Source organism: Elephantulus edwardii, unplaced genomic scaffold (assembly GCF_000299155.1).
Source record: "Elephantulus edwardii isolate Elephantulus edwardi_28Jun2011 unplaced genomic scaffold, EleEdw1.0 scaffold00084, whole genome shotgun sequence".
Lineage (NCBI taxonomy): Eukaryota > Metazoa > Chordata > Mammalia > Macroscelidea > Macroscelididae > Elephantulus > Elephantulus edwardii.
In genome coordinates, this window is record NW_006399834.1 from 8,700,978 (window position 1) to 8,718,425 (window position 17,448).

General features: G+C 39.2%; 1 protein-coding gene across 1 annotated transcript in view; it reads right to left on the bottom strand.

The window, feature by feature from the left end:
* Positions 1-17,448, bottom strand: part of PRKD1 (protein kinase D1) — a 483,556-nt gene that overhangs the window by 465,463 nt on the left and 645 nt on the right. Inside the window, exon 2 of the mRNA XM_006889992.1 lies at positions 17,272-17,446. Coding sequence (XP_006890054.1) covers positions 17,272-17,446 — 175 coding nt within the window. The remainder of the gene's footprint in view (positions 1-17,271; positions 17,447-17,448) is intronic.

Here is a 17,448-nt window from a genome sequence, read left to right on the forward strand (position 1 = left end):
CATACCTCCATTATCCCAGTCACTGAGTCAATCCATCTCATCCAGGGTCTTCCTTTCTTGTGCTATCCCTCCACCCTTCCAAGCAAGATGTCCTTCTCCAAGGACTGTTTCCTCCTGGCAACATGCCCAAAGTATATGAAACAGAGTTTCAAAATCTTTGCCTCCAAGGAGCAGCCTGGTTTCACCCTCTTCAGTTTCAGATCTGTTTGTGCTTAGTCCATGTTCCATATTCTTCTCCAGTAACACAACTCAAAAGCATCAATTCTTCTATCATTCTTATTCCTTTTCCAGCTCTCTGACATATAGCAAGTAACTACAAAGACTATGGCTTGGATAAGGAGCATCTTACTCTCTATACTAACATCGCTGCTCTTCAGTACTCTGGAGAGATCCCTAACAGTTGATTTTCAAATGCAATTAATCTTGATTTCGTAGCTGCTGATACCTAGAGTTTTGATTGTAGAGACAAGCAAACTAAAGCTGCTAACAATCTCAATCTCTTTTCCTTTGATCATGATGCTGTCAGTTGGCCTAGTGGTGGCAACCTTCATTCTCTTCATGTTGCACTTCAATCCATATTAAAGGCTCAAGCTCTTGACCTTCTACAGCAAATGCCTCATGTTCTCCTCAATTTCAGCAAGCAAGGTTGTATATGCATAGTGTAGGCTACTGATGAGTCTTCCTCCAACCTTGATGATACATTCCTCCTCATAGAGTCCAACCTCACGGATCTGCTCCACATGTAGATTGTAAAGGTACGGAGATAGGATGCATCCCTGGTATATACATGTCCTGATTTTGAACCACACAGTGTTTCCTTGCTCTGATCTGATGACTACATTAGTTGATTGGAAACAGTATACATTTACACTCCAAATGCAATGTTTTATAGGAATAAAATGGGCAATCTCCTCCCATTAAAGCCAGTGGACTAGAATTGTATCCTTGGTCACTCTCTGAATATTGCTATTTATTAAAAATTACATTTTCATAATTATCCAGTAGTTATTACATTATTAGGGAGTTCTGAGGGCATAATCCATAGGAAGTTGGGCTACTAACCCAAAGTCCACACCTCTCTGTTGGTTTAAATTCTGCAGAAGCTCTGCACGAGAAAAACAGACAAACCTCACCACTTGTCCTCAGCTCCTGCAATTTACATACTTGGAAAACCCACTGGAGTGTTACTTATGGGTCAGCTACAACTTGAAGGCATGCAAGAATAGTTATAGTAATTTTTTTTGTTGTTATTTTATTAAGGGAGCTCAGGTGGCCAAGTGGTAAGAAGCTGTTCTGCAATCCTGAAGGTAAGTAGTTCAAATCCACCAGCTGCTTCATGGGAGAGGGATGAACAAATCTCTTCTGAAAACCCTCTGGAGGGTCAACTATGGGTCAGTTCCCATTATACGGCATACCACACCATTACATTATTAATCAGGAAACGTGTTCATCAGGGTTGTATTCTTTTTCATACCTACTTAATATTTGTGAGCAAATTAACTAATAAGCAGGACCATTTTAAGAATCTGGAATTAAGACTGGAAAAAAGACTCAATGACAATCAGCATTATGCAGACAATATAACCTTGCTTTCAGAAATTGAAGAGGATCTGAAGTACTTGCTGAAAAAAAGATAAAAAAACCTACAGCCCTTTGGGCCACAGAGAGGGGAACTGAGAAATAGGATGGTGGAATTGAGGAGGAAGCTGGAGTCACTGAGGCTGGAAATATGGGTGACCTGGGTCACTAGAGGGCCTAAGATAGAGAAAATTATTCCGGTGGCTTTTGGAGAAAATACTAGGAAGCTTTGCAGAAGAAAGTGAATACAGAAAAACAAAATTACAGCCTCCAGTATAGATTATATCTCAATATCAAGAAAACAAAAAAATCTTCATAATAAGACCAATAAACATTATCATGTTATATGGATATAAGGATGAAGTTGTCAATTAATTCCTTTTTGGATTTACAATCAAAAGTCACGGAAGCAGCACTCAAGAAACCCAAAGACACGTTACACTGGGAAAATGTGTTGTCAAGGACCCTTTAAAAGTATTAAGAGCAAACATGTCTGTTAAAAGACTAAGGTGTATCTGAGCCAAGCCACAGTATTTTTAATTGCTCCATATATATGTATGTGAGAGTTAGATAATGAATAAGGAAGGCCAGAACATTGATAGCTTTGAGTTGTGATACTTACAGAGTATTGGACAAATCATGAACTATGAAAAAAACAAACAAATCTGTCTTGGAAAAAGTGTAACCAGAGTGCTTCTTATAGGCAAGAATGGTGAAATGTCATCTGGCATATTTTGGGTATATTATCAGGAGGTGCCAGTGCTTGGAAAAGGACATTGATGCATGGAAAGATGAAAGGTCAGTTAAAGAGAGGAAAACTGGCAACATTGGTCAACATAGTGACTGAAACAATGGGCTGAAGCCCAATGGAGAATGTAAAATGTTGCAGAACAGGGCAAGAGTTCGACATGTTGGACACAGGGTTGCTATGAGTTGTAATGGACTAGAGGAATCTAACAAAAATAATGACTGATATTGACAACATAGAAAAAAACTTTTTTTAATGTCTAGCACTAAGAATGGAAAATGGAACTCTTATACCCTAGTCATAAAAATGTATGTTGTCAACCCAAAAGCAAGTAGTTCAAATCTACCAGCTGCTCTGCAGGAGAAAGATGTGCAATCTCTTCTCAGCAATTTATAGCCTCTGAAAACTCACTGGAAGGGTCAGCTATGAGTCAAGTCTGACTTGACAGAATGTAATAACAGTTGAAAAAATCTAACACTACTAAGGAGGACCTGAAATGCTTGCTGCAGTAGGTCAAGGTCTGCAGCCTTCAATATGGATTGAAGCTCAACATCAAGAAAGCAAAGATTCTCACCACTGGGCCAAGTGGCAGCATCATGATGGATGGCGAAGAGATTGAGATTGTTTACAGCTTTAGTTTGCTTGGCTCCACAATCAACACTCTTGGTACCAGCAGCCAGTAAATTAAAAGATAAATTGCACTGGGCAAAGTCTGCTGTCAAGGACCTCTTCAGAGTACAGAAGAGCAATGATATCAGTCTGGATACTAAGGTATGCCTGATTCAGACCACAGTCTTCGCAATTATTTGCTATGTGTCAGAAAGCAGGAAAATGACTAGCAATGATAGAGAATTGGTATTTTTGAGCTGTGGTGCTGGAGAAGAGTACAGAATATACTGCCAGGAGAACAAACAGGTTTATCCTAGAGAGGGTGAAACAAGGCTGCTCCTTGGAGGCAAGGATTCTGAAGCTCTGTCTGACATACTCTGGGAATGCTTCAAGGAGGGACCATTCCTTGGAAAGGGATATCATGTTTGAGAGAGTGGAGGAGATCCCTCAATGAGATGGATTAATTCAGTGATTGAGGAAAAGAGGGTAGGTATGTCAGAGACAATAAAAATGGCACAGGATAGAGCCGGTTTCAGGGCTGTTGTACACAGGGTTGTTAGTCACAAGCGAACTGATGGCACACAACAGCAAGAGCAACATAACCTAGTGGAGTAATATTTATTACAACTAATATTTAGGAATTGAATAATTAAGTGGAAAATTACTTGCAAGGTTAAAATTTACATCAACTAAAATCTAGCTGACTTCAGTACAAAGAGAAAAGTTACTACTTTAACATCTTAAATAAGTTAAAAAAAATACATCATACAAAGGCTCATTTAAAGGCATTCAGATTTAATATTTGAAAAAAATATCATTTTATTTGATGAGAAAATGTGTTTTTATTTACCTTAGAAAAAAATCACAAGACAGAAAGTCTAGCCAAAAGAGCACTGGAAATAACAGAAATACAAGAAAAAGCACTCCAGAGAATCAAAACCTAAGTAACAAATGTTTTCAACATACTGAAGGTACAAAAAAGCAGAACAGAGGAGATGGAACAGAGAGTTAGTGAGCTAGAAGACAGGATCCTAAAAAAAAAAAGACAGGATCCTTAGTGGGGATATACAAGGAAAAAAAAAGAGAAAAGAAATGGAAAGAAAATGAAGAGAACATTAGAATCATGTAGGATAATATCAAAAGGAGCAACACATTTTTGGTGGAAATTACAGAACAAAAGGGGATAAACATTGAGAAAATCATGAAAGAGATACTAAAAAAACCTTTCCTAGTATCAGGAAGAATGAGGAAACCAACATTCAAGAAGCTCAGACAACTCCAAACAAACTAGACATCAGAAGGAAAACATCAAGGCATATCATAATCAAATTCTCTAAAAAAAATAAGGATAGAATACTAAAATCAGTGTGAGAAAAACATAGTCACCAACAAAGGAAAACCAACTAGATTAAGCTCTGATTTCTCAGCAGAAACCATGGGAGCAAGAAGATAATGGGATGACTTATATAAAAGGCAGAAAAGAAATAATTGCCAACCAAGGATCTTGTACCCAACCAAGTTGTCCATCAAATATGAAGGAGAAATTAGGTCATTTTCAGAAAAGAATGAACTTATGGAATTTGTGAGAACAAGAATAACTCTGAAAGAAATTCTAGGGAAGTCCTTCAAAAAGAGACTCCAAAGGAAAGTGGATGGACTACAGTAACCAGAAACAGAGACAACGTAAAATGGCCGTGACAAAGCCGGGCCTGTCAATAATCACACTTAATGTGAATGGCTTGAATGCATCAATTAAGAGAAAATGAGTTGCAAAATTGACAAAAAAAACAAAGCCCATCAATATGTTGCCTACAAAAGACACATCTAAGAAATGAGGAAAAATATAGACTAAAAATAACGAAGGCTGGGAAAAAATATACCAAGCAAATGGCATACACAAAAAAGTCAGGACTGGCAATACTAATCTCTGATAAAACAGACTTCAGGATGGAAAACAAAACAAAACAAAACAAAAAAAAACACAAAAACAACCCACCACTATAAAGATAACAAATGGCACCACATGGTGATTCAAGGCACAACAAATCAAGAAAACATTACCTTTATCAACTCTATACACCAAATGACAGAACTGCAAAATACATAAAACACACATGAAAAAACAAATTGACACTACCACAATAGTGGTAAGATATTTTAATACAATCCCTTTCACTTGAAAGAAACTTAACAAAGATGCAGAAGGCCTAAACTATACAACTGGCCAACTTGCCCTTGTGGATATACACAGGGTACTGTGCCCAACTAAAGGTCAATTTACTTTCTTTTCAAGTGCGCACAGTACATTGGGACACAAAGCAGCCTCAACAAATTAAAAAGCACTGAAAAAACACAAAGTATTTTTCCAGACCACATGCCATAAAACTAGAAATTAATGGCAAGAAGATAAAGTTTAGAAAACCATCCACATATAAGCTAAATACGCCCTGCAGAACATGAGTGGGTTAAAGAAGAAAAAAAAAGCACAAAAATTACCTTGAAACAAATGACAATAAAAATATAGCATACCAAAACCTCTAGGATTCAACTAGGGCAGTCCTAAGGGAGTAATTCACAGCAATAGTAATTGACTTTAAAGAGGAAGAAAGAAGCAAAATTCATGAACTAACTCAACATCAAAAAGTAAAAGATCACTCACATAATTCTACAGCCTCTAAAAGAAAGACCATTATAAGGACAAAAGTGAAATTCAATAAGAAAGAAAACAGTAAAACAACTAAAACCATCACAAATAGGAGTTGGATTTTTGAAAGAGTCAATAAAATAGAAAAACTTGAAAAAGAAAGAGAAAACACTAATACCTCAAATAAGAAATGAAAGAATTGACATGACAAAGGAAGCAACTGAAATTAAATCAATAAATAATAGAATATTATTAAAATCTATATTCTGATACATTTGAAAACCTAGAGGCAATGGACAAATTCCTAGACATCCACACCTACCCAGATTGACATGGTCAGACATGGAACACTTGAGTAGAACCATCACAAAATATGAAACTGAGCAGGTAAAAAGACTCCTGCCACAGAAAAAGTCCTGGCCAAGATGATTTTATCATTGAATTTCACCAAACATTCAGAGATGAGCTGTCACCAATTCTACTCCAGATGATCACAGACCTCAGGGTAAAGTCCAAAACAATAAAGATTATAAGAGACAAAATGGGTTCAAATTTAGAAAGCCTCACCTATGGTATAAAGTGGGTGGCCAATACAGCCAGAAATGCACAATCAGGAGAGGATAACACTGATGAATGAGACCTTCTAAAGATTAATTCCCTGTGCATATAAAAAATCTTTTTCCAGAAGGGTTAAAAGAAAACCAACATACTGGTAAAAAAAACATTTACCAATGACATTTCTGACCAGACTCTCAAAACAAAAATGTATCGATTGCTACAGAGCCTCCACAAGAAAAAGTCTGATAACCTAATTACAAAATGGGCAAAAGACATGGAAAGACTTTTCACAGAGAAAGACAACCACATGGCCAACAGCCACATGAAAAAATGCTCAAAATCACTGGCAATAAGGGAGACGCAAATAGTGGGGATGTGCGGGGGTGGGGGGATTGTGTACCAATGAAGGAGTTTTGCTTTTCAAGGAGAGGAGTGAACTGGGGGTGGGGGCGAGTGGGTGGGGAGAAAGTGCAACAATGAATGAATGGAATTCCAAAATCTCTGTAGATGTTCATTGAAATTAATAATAATTTAAAAAAATTTTAAAAAAACAAACCTACAATGAGATACTATCTCACTCAGTAGCAGTAGTTAAATTTAACAGAACAGTTTGCAATAAATGTTGGAGTGTGTGGAGAGATTGAAACTCTCCTATATTGCTAATGGGACTGTAAAATGATACAACCACTCTGGACGACAATCTGGCATGTCCTCAAAAAGCTAAACATAGAGATTCCATATGACCCAGCTATACCATTGCTAGAAATATACCCTAAAGAAAACAGAACTGAGATACCACCAGACACTTGTACACCGATATTCATAGAAGCCTTATTCATAATACAAAGAACATGGAAACAAACCAAATATCCATCCACAAACGACTGGATTGAGAAATCATGGTACTGTCACATGATTGAATACTACACAGCATTCAAGAGCAATGATTGCACTGCATAAGTCATAATATATTATGGGTAACATTGAGAAAAATGGGTATTCTAGAGCACTTACTAATGTTCCTACTAAACCCCTCCATACACTAAAAAGCAGTTATCTAGACAAAACAAAGGAATGTTGCAGTTTAAAAGTCAAGAAAGGTATGTATCAGGTTCATATTCTTGGGTATTCAATCTATATGGTGAGCAAATAATCCTAACAATAAATATGGAGAAAAATGTGGCATGAGGAATGGAGGAAGGAAGACTCATCAACAACCTGCATTATGCAGATGGCACAACCTTAATTAAAGAAAGTGAAAAAGATCTGAAGTACATACTGCAGATGATCAGAAACTACAGCCTTAATATGGATTGCATCTCAATATCCAGAAGACAAAAATCCTCACCACTGCACCGACAACATCATACTACGTAAAGAAAAAATATAAAAGACAACTATTTCATTTTACTTGGATCCATAATCAAAACTCATGAAAGCAGCTGTCAAGAAATCAAAAGACTTGTTATACTGGGAAAATCTGCTGTCAAGGACCACTTCAAAGTCTACAGAGCAAAGATATCAGCTTCAAGATGCACCTGATCCAAGACATGCTTTTGTATGCATCTGAGAGTAAACAGTAAGAATGACTGAAGAAGGCATGATGTCTTTAAATCATGGTTTTGAGATGAGTATTGAATATATCATGAACTGGAGCAATGAATATACTATGAACTGTCAAAAGAACAAAAAAAAATCTATTTTGGAGAAAGTACAACTAGGGTGTTCCTTACAGGCAAAGATGGTGAAATTTCATCTTGTATACTTTAGGCATGTTGTCAGGAGGGCCCAGTCCTTGAAAAGAAAGATATGCTGGGAAGAATAGAAGGTCAATGAAGGGAGGAAGAGCATGAACATGGATACAGTGACTGCATCTTCGGGATTGTGAGTGTGGAGACTGTAAGGGTGATGCAGGACAGAGCAAGGTTCCAATCTGTTGTTCACAGCGTCACCATGCACCTTAGTCAAATCAAGAGCACTTAAAAACACCTGCTTTCCTGACCTACTCTTATCCTGACGCTCTACTAGTTTCTTGTCTTATGTAATTTTCCAATATACCCTTCTTCTTTAAAAGACAGATAGGTATTTTTTAGGTTGTCAAATTCTTCTACACCTGGAGAGGAAATCAACTATTTACCAATAAATCTGCCTTTTCATCCACCTAATTACACTTCAGTATATACACAACCAATAATATTAGCGATTCATCAGCTGTAACAATTTAGTAAATAATCTCTACATCTCCAAAATTCATTTTCAAGTGCCTTCCTCCTCGTGTTAAGGGCTGATATGAAAAGGAACTTGTGATTTCTGTTTAAGGACTAGAGTAAAGAATCATTATATTACCAAATGTTATTTGTTGTTGTTGTTGTTGTTAGGTGTTACTGAATGCAGTACAACTCACAGAAACCCTATGAACAACAGATCTAAATTGGTCCTATCCTATGCCATCCTCATCATCTCTGATACATTTGTTGAGGTAATTGCTGCATTCACTTTTTTTTCCTTTTCTATCTAATAGTCATCATTTAAATTCCACTCTCTACTTGCATCTAGAAAGGAATTAAATGAGCTTTATGTAAAAAAATAATAAAAAGCATTGTTAATATATTTTACTTTTATCAGCAAATGTGTTTTTCATTTACTCAAAATGAAGGTAATCCTTGAAATCTAAAAAGTGAGATTTGAGAGGGTGTTTCAAAACATAACTACTTCCAAGACTTGCTTTGTTATAGAGAGTAGAGATAATTTAATGTCACCTGGGCCTAACAGCAGAGTATGCGGACAGACACACAAGTGTAAGTGTGTGTGTGTGTGTGTGTGTGTGTGTGTGTGTGTGTGTGTGTGTACACATTCTTACATATTGTTGTTGTTGTGTACTGCCAAATTGGAACCGACCCATAGCTGACCCTCGGGTGGGTTTTCAGAGACAGTTAATTGCATAGGAGGAGATTGCCCATCCTTCTCCTGTGCATCAGCTGCTAGAGTCCAAACGGTTTGCATTTGAGATTGCAGCATAGCTTCTTAGCACGAGGCCACCAGAGCCCCCCTTACTTATATATAGTTATATAAATACATATAAAAAATAGGAATAGCTTAAGTAATATATACTATTTTGTTAACAAGACAGTATGCTAGTCTAAACTCTCATTATTCCATTTATTGTGCCCTTTTTTACCTACCAAGAAGTATGTTTAATCCTTTACAGATTATATCTTTAATTCTCAAAGTAATCTCAGGTGAATATCACCCAAACATCCACAGATTTAGAAAATGTAATGTCTACTAAGGTCATTATAAATTATTCATGTATATACTGGCATAGATCATATAAAATCATATCACTAAAAAAGAAAAACAAAGAAAGAGAAAAATAGTAATTAACAATAAAAATGTTTACACTTCCCTAAATATTTATGTCCTGTCCACTTTTCCCTTCTGCACCTTTACAGACACCACACACACATACACACACACACACACACACACACACCCAGCTTCCGACCTTTCAGTTAGCAGCCAAGCACTTATCTATTGCACAGTCAGACAAAAAATATCCACTGCTGTTAAGTCTGTTCTAACTTTTAATTCATGGTGACCTTTCACTCATTTCTGACACTGTCAATGTTTAAGGTGCAGACTTTCCCCCTTGAAGCCACTCATCATCCTGTTTTCAGCACAACACAAAACACACTATGTGCTTGCTTATGCAACATCACCAGTGTGTATAGAATGCCTGGTAGTCCTGAGTTTAATGCTCAGCTGCAAACTCCAAGGTTGGTAGTAGGAACTCGCCAATCCTACTCAGAGAGAAAGAACAATTTGCTTCCATAAAGCTTCCAAACCAATTGTCATTAGAAAGTTTCATCTCAGAGTGACTTTCTATTAGAGGCTGTAACTCTTTATGAGAAGAGACTATTCATTTTTCTTTGGCAGAGAGCCAGGTGGATTCAAACTGTTGAACTTCTGGCTAGCAGACAACATATTTCACACTGTGCTACCAAGCTTACACACTTAGGAAAACAGAAAGCAGTCTGATATGCTTAGGAAATCACTCAATGGCCAAGTTGGGGGAAGGGTTGGTATAAATACTAAAATCTCACTGCCATGAACAGATTTCAACTTATTTGACAGAGCAGAACTGCCCCACTGGCTTCCCAGGCTATATTCTTTGTAGAAGTGAAATGTCCCAACTTTCTTCCTCCCAGCCACAGGTGGGTTCCAACCTCTAACCTGTGGATTATCAACTTTGCTTTCTAAACCCTTTATCATTTTATTGTGAATCGGAATTATGACAAAGCACATCCATGATTATCTGTCTTACCGGACATCTCAGCATTAATATGTACAACACAGAAGGAGAGCTCTGGTGGTCACGTGGTAAGTAGCTGTGCTGCAATGTCAAAGACATGCATTTCAAATCCACCAGCTGCTCTGAGGGAGCAGGATGGACAATCTCCACCTGTGAGACTTACTGCCTCTGAAAACCCACTGGAGGGTGAGACATGAGCCATTTCCAAATTGACAGTGTACAACAACAGAAGCACAACTACATAGTGTTCCAGGCCACAAGCTTTATCACAGATGTTCAAAGGTAAGATCTGTAAAGATACTAAATGAAAGGCAATAGTGGAAAAAAGAACTAATGTTTGACTCAAGTCAGAACCCACTAACGCAGGAATCATCAATATAGAGTCCCTTTGTACGTCATGGACTGTCTCTCTCATGTACATATTCATATGCCATTGAGTCAACTACAACTCATAGTGACCCTAAGAATAGTAGCTCTAAACTTTGTCTTATTCTGGGCCAATCTCACCATCTCTGACACTCTTGCCCCCCTTACCACTGTCACTGTGTCAATCCATCTCATTTAGGGTCTTCCTCCATCGTGCTGACCCTCCACAAACACACACACGCGCACATATATATTGTTGTTGTTTATCGTCATAGAAACTCATAGTTGACAATCCAGCAGGTTTTCTAAGACTATAAATTGCAAAGGAGGAGATTTTCCATCTTTCTCCCACAAGCAGCTAGTGAATTTTAAACTTCTTTCTTTGAATTAGCAGTGCAACTCCTTACCATTAAGGCACCAGGGTTCTCTATATATCAATATGTATATGTATTTCTAGAACAGGGAGCTTTGGTGGCCTTGTGGCAAGAAGCTGCACTGCAATCCCGAAGGCACATGGTTCAAATCCACCAGCTGTTCCAAAGACGAAAGACGGGCAATCTCCTCCCCTGCGATTAACTGCCTCTGAAAACTTGCCAGAGGGCCACATATGAGTTGGTTCCAACTCAACGGTACACGACAACATATATAAAACATATCAGTATTACACACACTTCCATATACTGTAAGAAGTACTAGTGGTACAGTAGGTTAAACGTCAAGCAAACATTGACAGTTCAGATCTAGAAGTCATTCAGGAGAAAGATGAAGTGGCAAACTCCTCCCTTTAAGATTTACAATCTCAGAAATCCCATGCAGGGTCACCCTGAGTCAGAATTCACTCATGGCAGTGAACTTAGTATGTCTAGGTTACATGGGAGTAGGTGTGTCAGACACAATCAAGTTGGCTCAGGATAAAGCAGGGTTCTGAGCTGTTGTATACTGGGTTGTTATGAGTCACAAGTGACTTGACGGCACTTAACAACAATATGTTACAAACAATCAAACCTGCCAACAGTGGGAACTTGTGCAAGAAAGAAATTTCTGAAAGAAGGAAAACCCAAATATTTTCCACCAAAATGCAAGATAGGAAAAATGGTTAAGACCTGTCAAATGTAGAAAACTTGAGAGGCTTAGAAAAACAAGACAGTGCCAGCAATTCTCAGCTCTCACAAGCTTCACATCAAACATTAAACTAGAAGCAACAATAAATCCAATTTAGAATTAGAATTAATCCTGAAACTAAAAAATCATCATTAGCTTAAAAATATTTGTGGTGGGCAGAACAAGGAGCTAACTAATTTCAGTTTTCCCAATATGTGTAGAATTAGGGTAGATAATAATAATAATAATAATTAATAATAATAATTAATAATAATAATTAATAATAAATAGGAAAGAATGAGACAAACACTGCTAAGAAACAATGCACAATCTAAAAATTAAGATTTACCAGGAAAATAACACTGCTCCCCAAGCAAGATTCCACCCTTTTTATTCCTTTAATAAGCTACCTTCTGCTTGAAATCTTATTCTGCCTTCTCTGATCAGGTAAACGATAAGGCAAAGGAGTTTACTGTGAAATTACATGCCAATAGTTTTATGGACATCCTATTATACTGAAGTTAAGTCAAGAAGAATATGCAAGCTGTCCTTCTAATTGGATTAAAGCAAAAACAAAAGCACATAATAATCGTATTAACTGCATCACATTTGACTAAATTACATGTACAAAAAAAGCGTGCACGTAGATAAAATACACTATAAAGTCAAACCAATTCTCCTTTGGAATGTTAATGTTATTCTTTACTTCAAAGCAATACTTCTCAAGCCTACATACTTAATATTCCTTTGATAATAGAAAGTGTTTCAATGTGAATTAAACTAGGGCTATTATTATTTTACTGTCCTGAAAACAATCATAAGAATACTAACACACAGTCTGTCTTCATATACAACCATCCTTCAAGGTTACATGCCTGAAAAGTTAAGAAATATGCATACTAAAAATAAAACTTTGGGTCAATACTACAAAAAAAGAAGCAATAACATTTGACATAACCCACTGCCATCCAGTCATCATAGAATAGGGAGAACTGTCTCAAAGGATTTCAAAGGTTATATACGTCAATAGAGAAGCAGCGAGCCTCATCTATCACCCAAAAAATGGCTACTGAGTTCAGGTTTTTAGTTCATAGAGTTGCTATGAGTCATGCTCAACTCAAAGGCACTTAATAACATCATCATCATCTTGGGGACAGGATCTCTCTCATTCAGCCTATATATTTCAGGCACTGGTGTCACAGGAAATGTGATGAATGTACCTGAAAGAAACTACTAGCTAACATTTCTAAAATTTAAACTAGAGAACTCTTGAACAAAATCAGGTGAGAAACTTTATCACTTTTTGAAACAATAAACGTGTAAGAGTCAGAAAGCCAAAAGAGCTTTCTAATGTGTGCTCAAAGGATTACAAACTACACGTTCCTGTGTATCATAAAGTCAGAATCAATTCATAGGTGACCCTCCAGAAAGCTTTCAGACGCAGTATATCACATGGAATATGGTCCATTTTTCTGTCATGGAGAAAGACGGATTCAAACCACATGTCAGTTCAACAACTATTAAGCCACCAGAGCTCCCAAGCTCCAGAGCTTACATAGTAAATAGCAAATTCTTTCAAACTTAGCGCTCTTTCCTACTGCTTCCATTTTCCACCTGTCCATTTTGCTTCTCTCTGTTCCCTCTGTGTCCTTGTCATGCTTCCTCACAGTTGATGTTTTCAGAAAGTGCTTCTCACTCACTCACTGTGGAAGAGTTGGCAGTATGTGGTCCATGCAGACTATCATCTAACAAGTGTCCAATAAATGGCTTCTTTTGTTCTGCCAACTACATGGAACAGGGTGGGTGAAGATGACTAAGCTCTTTGCTTTTGTCCTAGCTCTTATTTCACTGGCCATGTGACCCACATTTATACTATCTTCCCAAATAACTCACTTGTATTTTCTACATAACGTTAACACCTAAATAACAAACTTCCAAGTTCATACACATTACGACTGAGCCAGACCTCATCCATGGATGACCCTCCAGCAAGTTTTTAGAGGCTGTGGAGCTCTGGTGGCCTAGTGGGTAAGGAGGTGTGCTGCCAATCCAAAGGAATGCTGTTTGAATCCATTAGCTGAGCCATGAGAAAAAGATGAGCATCTCCTCAGGTGTGATCTGCAGCCTCTGAAAATCCACTGGATGGTAAGCTATGAGTCCGCTTCTATGGCGATGAGCTGAAGGGAAATCAAATGGGAAGAGAATGCCAATCTTTCTCTTGCCAGAGAGTTGCCATCTCTGTGTTAGCAGCACAATTCCTTATGAGCTAGGCCACCAGAACTCCCCTTGAATGTGTTCTTGTGGTGAAATCGCTATTAAGTTGGTTCTGTGACTCCGATGTGAGCAGAACTGTGTTCCACACTGGAAAACCACAGGGTTTACAATGGTCGATTTTTAGAAGCTAGCCATAAGGGTTTTCTTTGCAGGTGCCTCTGTGTCTGAACCTCCAGTCTTTCAGACAGCAGCTAAGCACAGGTTATTATCCTGCTATCACCCGGGGACTCCAAGATTCTTCAAGGAAATCTGAAATAAAGAGCATGGAACCTCTGGCTTTCTTAGCTGTACACTGACCCTCTCTGCCATTCCTAGTCTGAAAAGCAGGGAGATATCTGCTACTCTGAAGGACGTCCAGTCCGCTTCATCTTGTTGCTGCCTGAGGTAATAAAGTGTCCCGAAACATATGACAGACACATGATTTGAAAAATTCCTGTCGAGATCTACCAGCCAATATGTATTCACAACATCTTGTATATAAATGACTCTCAAATCCCTATTTCTAAATATAACCCTCACTCATCCACAATCTTTGGGGGGAGAGGGAGAGAAGTCTCAGTGAGATCTTTACTGTGACTATGCCAGTCAAGCTTTTACAACTTTTCTTAAGAAACTGAAGAACTGCTAGGAAAAAATGTAAAGGGACTGGGGAAGCGGAAGGAGTGTTCCTTATATATCATTCACAAGAGTTGACGATTTTCCTTTTGCAATATTTATTCAGGTCTCTTCCTCAGAGCCTTGGCTCAGGTCTCAACTAGCTTAAGACTGAACTCCAGTTTTCCTTCTGCCTTAACACTTTTGGCATTCTAAAACATGCTCCACATGGCACAATCCATCTTTGGATGTCCTAGACATGATATATCTATGTACAAGAGTATTACATTTTCTGTACTTTCCCTAAATGCCCTTATCACTTATCCTCAGTTCTGCCACATGTCATTTGGGCTCCTTGCCCCTCTCTTTGCACTTAAATCACTCCTTCCATATAATATCCCTCTTGGCAACCCCTGAGACAACAGAAATCCACTCTCCATTCAGTAGTACTCCCGTCCCAAACCTTCTAAGTATTTCTACCCAACCTAAAACAGGTTAATAACATTCAACCTAAAACAATAACAACCTAAAGCAGAGGGTGTGTGTGTGTGTGTGTGTGTGTGTGTGTGTGTGTGTGTGGTGCATGAATATGCATGCACTATAATACTGGTGAAAATAAAGTGTATCCGTTGCAATCAGACCCAGTTTGAATCTACCTTGTTTCTAAAATTTAGGGCACATTAAATTTCTATGCAATTGCATTAGCTTCTTGAGCAATGTTATCCTAGACTGTTTATTTGCTTCTCAGTATTGTTCTGTAAATGACCAATTTGCATTCTGAGGAAGATGCTGTTGCAGAAGACAATCTCCATTCTTGTAAGAAGGCTTTGAGAAACTAGAGTGACCCACTCACCTAAAATATATGTTCCATAATGTCAATCACATGGAAGACTTGTACTAATATCACATAGTTCCCCATTTTTATGTAAACAGTAAGCAACTGAAAGTTACATGTAAAATAAAACGTCACTACTTACAATAAAAATTCTTGACACTTATTGTTACTTTATTTTGGCTTCTAGAATTTTCTAACTTCCTAAAACACAAATTCTCAGCTTGTTTAGTCAATTTGACTCTTTGCAGGTGGAGATTTGCCTTCTCTTTATCCCACAGAAAAGATGAGTGATTCGAACTTCTGACTGTGGGTTGGAAGCCCAACATAACGTCACCAATGCCTAACTTCCTAGACTACTGACTTCTCCCTGGGGCTTTTCCCTAATATTCCTGTACTTAATGTCACATTTCACAACCCTCAAAACTTAGCAAACTCTGTTCCAAAGTAAAGTAAGTAATTCATGATTATTCAAGTGATAATCTTAAAGCAAGTTAATAACAATGTCTAGTCAGTCTCCAAGGGAGCTCTAGTGGTAAGAAACTGTGCTGCAATCCCAAAGGTAGCGGTTCAAAGCCACTCGCTGCTCTCAGGGAAAGATGGGGCAATCTTCCCCCGTGTGATTTACTGCCTCTGATAACCCTCTAGAGAGTCAGTTACGAGTCGGTTCGAAGTCAGTCGCCAGCCCCCTAAGAGACTTCTACACTCACCATTTGTGTACACTTAGGCAGGCGCCATTACGCCCCTCTTTCTTACTCTTATCATCCTCTTCCATATTACATCCTTCTGGAGGCTACTGGGACAACCCAGAAGTCAAACTTGCGTTTGCAATAATGGCAGGCCACTTGGTCTACTCTCGAGGTGGCTGGTCCAGGATAACAACCCTTTTGGCAACCTGTCTTTGGTGGCCACTGGCCAGAGTTGCACATCCTCAAGATGATGGGCACAGGCAGCCTAGGGGTACATCCATCAGCCCCGCGCATTTAAGTGTACACGCTCCCACTATTAAGCGCCCAGAGGATGAAAAGTAGGAAGGCTACAACTTCGTATTGTTAGAAAAAAATGTTATCATGTTTATATAGAGGCGGCATTAAAAGACGACGAGGAGGAGGGTTCTTTGAGGTCTGGCCAGTTGCTTTCACAGCTGGCAGGGCCAATCAGCCTCTCTTAAAAACTTAGCTGACAGGTGAGAAATTCCTTTTCTCCAGACCATTCCAGGAACTTTCTCAGCATCTAGGAGAACTGAGAGGGAACTCAAGGGGGAGGGGGCGGTGCCGAAGCGGTGCTGAGCGTGTCCCGGGGGAAATTCTGGCGGGAGTGGAATTCGGGTGCCTGAAACAGGCTGGTCCAAAGGGAAGATAGTTGCGGGTCTTTGGAAAAGGAGAAGCGCACAGAGATAATGGCAAAATATCAGGATGGGAGTTGAGAGAGCAGACGGGAGAGAAATCCGGGAATAAAGCGAAATGTGAAAGAGGGAAGGCAGTGGCCGGGATGTACGGGTCCCACCGAGGCCGGCGTCCGAGCTGGCTGAGCCCAGTGAGGCTGGCTCCCGCCTGCGCCCCCGGAGCCGGAAAGTTGGCGCGGCGAGGGGCGGCCCGCGGCAGCGCCCCCTGTGCGGCCGGAGGCGCCGGTCCCCGAGCCGCGCGGCGCCTTACCTTCTGGTCGACGATGGAACAAGCCATCTCGCGGACCTGAGCCAGGCTGTAGTCGCCGCACGCGTCCTGCAGCAGCAGCACTGGCTCGCGGCTCAGGCCGATCTGCAGATGGAACGAGATGCCCCCGACAGCGGCGGGCGCCAGGAAAGGCGCGGGTCCCGGCCCCGACCCCGGGAC